At 37.5% G+C, this 8,497-nt stretch overlaps 1 protein-coding gene across 1 annotated transcript in view; it reads left to right on the plus strand.

Moving 5' to 3' along the window:
* The window catches only part of TDRD7 (tudor domain containing 7), a 73,899-nt gene that overhangs the window by 28,185 nt on the left and 37,217 nt on the right, over nt 1-8,497 (plus strand). Inside the window, exons 6-7 of the mRNA XM_006886867.1 lie at nt 914-1,131; nt 7,600-8,186. Coding sequence (XP_006886929.1) covers nt 914-1,131; nt 7,600-8,186 — 805 coding nt within the window. The remainder of the gene's footprint in view (nt 1-913; nt 1,132-7,599; nt 8,187-8,497) is intronic.

Below are 8,497 nucleotides of genomic sequence, written 5' to 3' on the forward strand. Positions count from 1 at the left end.
ATCTATTCCTGGAGCCTTATTTTTTGCCATTTCCTTCAAAGCAGCCTGAACTTCTTCTTTCATCACCATAGGCTCTTGCTCATATGTTGTTTCATGAAATTCTTCTGTGTCTTCCAATTCCTTTTGATACAGTGATTCAGTATATTCTTTCCATCTTCTTTGAATACTTCCTGGATCATTTGACTTTCTGCTGAAAGCATCCTTGATTATAGCAACTCGAGGTTTGAATTTGTTCTTCAGTTCCTTGAGCAGTGAATTTTAAAATTTCTTTATTCCCTTAGCATTTAATCAATTAAAGTAAATGTATAAGAGAATTAACCAAAGCTTTTTAAATACTTCTGAACATTGTTAACCATTATCTGTGGGCTCCAAACATTTAAAAGATTGAGAAACTGATGCTAGGGTGATTATAGGTCGAGCAATTTTTTGGTCTTCTGTGTTGTGCTAAATTACCCTGTTAAAGGAGAGTTTTATTCTTGCAACATAAACAGTTTTTTATCTTTTACAAAATATTCTTCTGTTTTATTATTCATATGCTTTGTAGAAGGTAGCTTATGTTCAGCATTGCCTATATTCCATCATTCTCTAAAAAATTAACTGTTCTTAATGGCATGTTGTAAATGCTTGGTTAAATACATTTCTTTATTCTTTTCATAGCAAGTCACACTAGTGTTTAAGCTGTGACACACCTTTACAAAATAAATGGGGGCTGTGTTCTCTCCCTGGGTCCCTGTTGACCTTGCTCATTCTGTTGGAGTTAAAGCTTGGAATGAGGTTTTTCTGGAGCTGCTCTCACCTCAGTCCCATGAGCCACATAGGCTTTCGGTATAAACACAGCCAGAAATACTAGAAATGGGATCATCTAACATGTTACATATTTAGGTTAATGCTGTTATTTTTTTTCAATTCAAAGATCATTTAAATCAGGTTGTTGAAAAAACAAATGTCACACCTCTGGACTCTTACCCTTATCAAATGGATGAGGTTCAAAGTCGGATAAAGGAAATTCTTAACAAACACAACAATGGCATTTGGATATCTAAGCTTCCACATTTTTATAAAGAGTTCTATAAAGAAGAACTTAATCGAGGACTTTTACAGCAATTTGAACACTGGCCTCATGTTTGCACGGTATGTTTTTCTTTTTTCCTCCCTTGTCTTTCTTCCTTCCCTTTGCATTTAGATTTTGTTATTAGTCATATCACCTTTTATCCAGGGAGAGTACAAAGCACTGTACATATATTGTCTAGTGAGCTTTATCACTAAGAGTAACATATCATTGGCTCTTAGAGACGTGTGTATAAGTTGAGTGTCCTGTGTGTTATAATTGCTTTTGTAATTTTGTTTTAAATTATTTTAAAATGAGTTTAATATATGATAGTATATATGCAATTTTATATTGAATGCTTTCAATTTTGATAATTTCTCCATTTTAATAATTGGAACCTTCTGGTAATAAAAATTTTTTAACCTCAAATTTTGTATGATACCATTTTAAAGACTTTAAGTTGAACAGATTGTATGTAAGTGACTCTTTCAGCTACTTATTTAAAGAGCACCTTATTTTTATTTTAAAAATAATATAGAGATCAGATTTTAAATTTTTACAGACTGCCTTTGGAGAAAATATTAAGTGAACTTACTAATTTCCATAACTATTCCTCCTTACCAGTCTATTATTATAATGAGGTGATGGAGCAGGATAGTTTATTAAACATTATAACTTGGCCAAAGATAAACATTAGACTCTTAAAAAAGCACTCAGATTTTTATTCATGTAGAATATAATAAAAATTGTGACTGTTTAAGTGGCAACTTTTCATAGTTATTCGCTGGTTTGATTTTATAGAATTAAGTATACTTTTATTTTGATAAAAGCCTTTTCTTTCCTTTTTTTTAAATTTAATGACCATTTTGACCTCCAACCTTGGGACAACGTATAGCCTGTCCCTCATTATAAGCTCTTGTGTAAAGACAGCATCGATTTGTTTACCCCAGGCCACTATCAGTGGTTTAAGTCCTACACCCATTCCTGGGTAAAAACCACCCTCCTAACTGTTCATGCACCTACCTACCCATTGACCCATCCAGCTGTCCAACCATCCACTCACCCATTCATTCATCCCCAAACAACTCATCTGTCTACTCACTCACCCATCGTTCATCCATTTCGTGGTTTTTCATACCTTCAGAGAGCTCTCGTGGCCTACTTGTAAGAAGCTGTGCTACAATCTCAAAAGCACAAGGTTTAAATCCACCACCTGCTCTGTGGGAGAAGCATAAGCAGTCTCCTCCTGTGTAATATAAAGCTTTGCAAATCTGCTGGAGGGTTAGCTTGGGTTGGTTCTGACTTGATGGCACACAACAACAACATGTACCTTCAAGTGCCAGTCACTATCTTTGTTGAGATTACAAGTAATCAAGACACTTAGAATCTAGTGAAGGAGGCAGGGTAAAAACAGATGGGAAAGTCATTATTACAAGTTTTAATAAATATAATTAATAAATTGATATATATTACAAAAATCCCATCTTGGATGGCTCTTAGGACCAGAAGAACTGTATGATACCTGGCTACCACTGTCAACCACTCCAGAAAGAATCACAATAGGAGGTCCTGGACTGAGTAGGAGAAAAATGTGGAAGAAAATTCAAAATAATTATAATTATGAGGAGAAATGTGGGGTCAGGATTGGTAGACGATTTATCAACAATCTGCGTTATGCGGATGACACAACCCTGCTTGCTGAAACTGAGGAGTACCTGAAGCGCCTGCTGCAGAGTGTCAAGGACTGCAGCCTCCAATATGGATTGAGGCTCAATGTCAAGAAGACAAAGATTCTCACCACTGGACCAATTGGCAGCATCAGGATGGACGGTGAAGAGATTGAGATTGTACACAACTTTAGTTTGCTTGGCTCTGTAGTCAACAGTCTTGGCACCAGCAGCCAGGAAATTAAAAGGCGCATTGCCATGGGAAAGTCTGCTGTTAGGGACCTCTCCAAAGTGCTGAAGAGCAGTGGTGTCTCTCTGGAGACTCAGGTGCGTCTGATACAGGCCATGGTCTTCGCAATCACCTGTTATGCATCAGAGAGCTGGACAATGACCAAGGAGGATAGAAGGAGAATTGATGCCTTTGAGCTGTGGTACTGGAGAAGAGTACTGAGAATACCATGGACTGCTAGGAAAACAAACAGATTTGTCCTGGAAAGGGTTAAACCGGGTGGCTCCTTGGAGACAAGGATTCTGAGGCTCCGTCTAACTTACTTTGGACATGTTGTGAGGAGAAACCGGTCCTTAGAGAGGGACATCATGCTTGGGAGGGTGGAGGGGCGGCGCAGGAGAGGAAGGCCCTCTATGAGGTGGATTGATTCAGTGACTGGGATAATTGGGATGGGGTGTCAGAGACAGTGCGATTGGCACAGGACAGAGCGGAGTTTAGGGCTGTTGTACATAGGGTCGCTGTGAGTCGCAGGCGACTCGATGGCACATAACAACAACAACAACAATAATAATAACAATAATAAAAACTAGACTTACTGGTCTGACAGAGACTGATGGAACCCCCAGACTATGACACCTTTAGACACCATTAGGGCCTGGAACTGAAGTTACCCCAATAGCTCAACTTTTAATTGAATGTGTTGTTAGGTGCTGCAGAGTCAACTATTATTTCTAGGCACTCTGAATTCCAGAGCTGAACCTAGCCCTATCCTGTGCAGTCCTCATCATCTCTGAGCAACTTCAGCTCACTGTATTGATCAATTTTTTATTATTATTAATTATTTTATTAATTTTTATTACTTATTTTAATGAAAGTTTACAGAGACTTTGGATTTCCATTTATTCGTTGTTGTACTTTTTTTCCTGCCCACCCCCTCCCCACCCTACTTCACTAGTCTCTTTGAAAAGTAAAAGAAATATACTTTCATTGGTATACAATCCCTCCCCCAAGTTCACTCCACTGTGCAGCCTTCATTCTGGACTCCTGTCATGACAATAATACTGTATTCCTTTTAAACAGTTCTCTCCCTCATCTGTTTCAGTGCAGTATACATTATTTATCCCCTCTTTCTCAGTCTTCTCCCAACCTCGATGTCAATCTCATTTTACAACAGTGGCACTATGCAGTATTTGTCCTTTTGTGACTAGATATTTCACTCGGCATAATGTCCTCCAGGGTCACCCATTTTGTGTAATATTTCATGGATTCCTTGTTTTTCAATGCAGTGTAGTATTCCATTGCGTGAATATACCACAGCTTCTTTATCCATTTGTTTGTTGATGGGCAATTAGGTTGTTTCCAACTCTTTAATATTGTGAACAAAGCTGCGATAAACATGAGTGTGCAGATCCTCCCCCCACTTTTTTTTTTAGGTTTTCCACATTGCTACACATCTGTAATACCTGATCATTTCTCGTGTGAGTAGCTTCCTACTCAGTTGTGGGTACTTCAACAGCTGACTTTTTGTTGCTTTTGTCAACACTCAGATTAATTCCCTTTCCTGATTTCTGCTCAGGCAGTGAGAGTGGACTGTGAGGCATAGCTCTTTTTTGTATCTCTCCCATTTGAGTTGATGTCTTTCTTGTTAGGTGTCTTCAAGTCAACTACAACTCAAGCAGCCTCATGAAAACAGATCTACACCTTGCCCTGTCCTGTGCCAACCTCACCATCTCTTGATAGGCCTTGTTTGAGCTCACTGTTAGAATCATTGTGCCTGTCCATCTTGTTGAGGTTTCTCCTCTTTTTCACTGACCCCCCCACCTTACCAAGCATGATGTCTTTTTAAAGGACTGACCCCTCCTTACAACATGCCCAAAGTGTGTGAGACGAAATTTGACCATCCTTGCCTCTAAGGAGCACCTTAGTTGCTCCAAGACATATGTATTTGTTCATTTGACAGTCCAAGCAATATTCAGTGATTTCTACTACACCACAACTCAAAGGCATAAATTTTTCTTCTATAATCTTTATTCAGTGTTCAACTTTCAGATGCATAGCAAATGACTGAGAAGACTATGGATTGGATCGGATGTACCTTAGTCTTTAAATTGACATATTTGTCCCTTAGAACTTTGGAGAGGTCCTTGATAGCATACTTTCCCAACGCAATACTTCTTTTGATTTCTTTAGTTCTGGTACTTAAGGTGTTGATTGCTGACCCAAGTAAGTTGACATTTTCACTCCTTTCTCCATCTATTATGATGTTACCTGTTGGTACAGTGGTAAGGATTTTTGTTTTCTTGATGATGAGATATAATCCATATAGAAGGCTGAAGTCTTTGACCTTCTGTAGCCAATGTTTTAAGTCCTTCCTACTTTTAGCAAGCAAAGTTGTGTCATTTGAATAAATGTGGGTTTTTGTTGAGTCTTCCTCCAGTTTTGATGTCACACTGTTCCTCATAATGTCCAGCTTCCTCAATGGTTTGTTCAGCATACAAATTGAATAGGTATGGAGAAAGGATACAGTCTTGACACATGCCTTTCTTCATTTAAAACCATGCATTGTTCCTTTACTCTATTCCGACAACAGCTTCTTGGTGTAGGTAGAAGTTTTGCATGAGAACAATTAAGTGTTCTGGGATTCACGTTCTTCTCAATGTTAGACATAATTTGTTGTGCTCTACACCGTCAAATGCCATTGCATAGTCCATAAAACACATACATCCTTCTAGAATTCTCTATTTTCACAGTGTTAACTTTGGTGCAAAGGCCTCTTCTAAATCAGCTTGAATATCTGATATTTCTCTGTTAATGTCTATTCTAGCCATTTCTAATAAACTTCAACATGAGTCTGCATGTAATATTAGTGATGTTGTTATTGTTGATTGCTATTGAGTTGAGCATGACTCATAGCAACTTGATGAACAAAAGACCTGATGTCTTTCTATAACTGTCGTCCTTTCTCCAAGTTCATAGAGTTTCCATAGGCATTTGGTTTAGGAAGTGGATGCCAATCCTGCTTCCAAAATAATTGTTTGATAATTTCTATAGTCTGTTAGATCACTTTTTTTTAAAAACTCGAACACATACCACTTCCAGTCAGTTAACCAGGTAGCTGTCAGCCAGATATCTTGGTACAGCCTGTTGAGCACATCCAGGGCTACATCTGTTTGTTGAAGCAGGTCAATTCCTAGAGCCTTATTTTTTTTTCTAATACCTTCATTGTAGCTTGAACTTTCATTATCATTGGTTCTTCATCATACACTACTTCCTGAAATGATTCCATGTCAGCTAGTTTTTTTGGTACAGTGACTTTGTGTATTCCTTCCATCTTCTTTTGATGCTTCATGTGTCATTCAGGATTTTGCCCATAGCATCCTTCAGTATTGCAACTTTGAATTTGTTTTTCAGTTCTTTGAGCTTGAGAAATGCTGAGTGAGTTCTTCTCTTTTTATTTTCTGACTCCAGCTCTTTCTACATTTCATTATAATGCTGTGTTTTGTCTTCTCAAGCTGCCCCTTAGAATCTCTATTTATTTTTCTACTTTGAAGTTTTTTCCCCTTTGTTTTGGCTTCTCAAAACAAAGATGTCAAGAAACACCTAACAATAGCAACAGTAGTAAACAATGAGAAAATTTCTTCTCTAAATGGCCAGGCAGTAAATATGCTAGGCTTTGTGAGCTGAGAACACTGAGACCACTATACATAGTGTCTGTTGCAATTGCTCCACTCTAGCATTGAAGCACAGAAGCAGCCATCAACAGTACAAAACTGAGAAAGACTATATTCTGATAATCAGTTTTCACATGTCATGAAACATTACCATTTTTCTCTCTATTTAAAAATATGAGAATAAGTCTCAGCTCATGTGCTATGAACAAACTGCCGGTGAGCTAATTTTGGTGTGTGATCTATAGTTTCCTTTCCCTGGTTTAGTATTAGAAAGGCTTAAGATTTGGGAGAATTGGTGACATACATAAATTTTTTATATATATAAAGAAGTGCCATCAAGCCATACCCCTCAGCAGTACTACACAGATAAAATTAGAGATTGGATGGTAGATAAATGCCACGTGTTTGGAGCTTTTTGTTTGTTTTGCAGCAAGCAAACCAAAAAAAAAACTCTTGTTAGCTTGTTTTATGCTGTGATTGATGTTAAAAAAATCTGTGCTTTAACTATGAAACTTCCCCACTCCTCCCCACACACACATTATGTAAAACTGAGGTTATTTCAGGGAAACGAGAGATGACACTTGTTTAATTATTTCCTTGCTTTCTTTTTATTGGATTATCCCATAAAGTCCTGATCCCTTTTTACTTGGTAGTATGTTTTATAATATGTTGATTTTTACATTATACAGAAATAAAATAGGCATTTTACAAAGGAAAAGAATGCAAGAGATCCCAGGGTTGGTGACATTTAGATGCCTCACAAATGAAATTTACTCTCCTTATTTCTAACATGTGACCAGTCATATTATTTCCAAAGATGACAGTGTCTTAAATTCTTAATTATTGAGAATGAGAAAATGTATATTTTGCATTCCCTCAATTAATTTGAAAACAATATTGGGTTCAATATTAAAATGCATTAATATATTTTTAGTTTGTGTTTGTAGTATCTGTCATTCACTTACTCTACTTAACAAATTTTAGGTGGAAAAACCAAGTAGTGGTGGTGAAGATTTACTTCTTTATCCAGCTAAGAGAGCACAGCTTTCAAGAGGTGAACCCACAAATGAGAAAGTGCCACCATTGCCACGGCCTGCTGAGAAGCAGGTGTCAACATTAAAGGAGTATCCAGCAGTCATCCCAAAAGACATTAAAGAGAAAGTTGCAACACTGCTGGTGAAGTACTCAAGTGGGCTTTGGGCCAGTGCACTCCCTAAAGCCTTTGAGGACATGTACAAAGTGAAACTCCCTGAGGATGCCTTAAAAAATCTCGCTTCACTTTCTGATGTGTGCACTATAGACTACATTTCTGGAACACCCCAGAAGGCTATTCTCTATGCAAAACTTCCAATGCCCACTGACAGAATGTTCAGTGACGAACTGCAAGCACAAGGCGATTATGACATCAAGTGTATGATTGAGCAAGAGTATTTGCAGATAGAAGAAAACATTGCCGAAAGTGCCGATAGCCTCGTGGAGAATGTGACCATTCCTCCTCTAATCATTCCATCTGAGGCATCCCCATCTGTATTGGTGGTTGAGCTGAGCAATACCAATGAAGTGGTGATCAGGCAAGTTCCATTTTCTGATTCTTTAGGATTCTGGAGTACTGTTGTATGTTCACTGTTGTTCTCCTGACTGCTAAAGTTCGAAGAAAGAACTCTATAGAGTTAATGATAATAAAGTTTAATATACTTAATATTTGTTAAATGTTGAAAATACATAGATTTAGTGCTATTTTAGGGTCTGACAAAAAATGTATTATAAGCATGGTGATAACTACATACATTCATGCATTTCTCATGGTCCGAGATGAATTCTGTGAAATAAAGCATTATATAGTTTGAATTTTGTGTGAACACCATATTATTTATATATATAT

Source organism: Elephantulus edwardii, unplaced genomic scaffold (assembly GCF_000299155.1).
Source record: "Elephantulus edwardii isolate Elephantulus edwardi_28Jun2011 unplaced genomic scaffold, EleEdw1.0 scaffold00052, whole genome shotgun sequence".
Classification (NCBI taxonomy): Eukaryota; Metazoa; Chordata; class Mammalia; order Macroscelidea; family Macroscelididae; genus Elephantulus; species Elephantulus edwardii.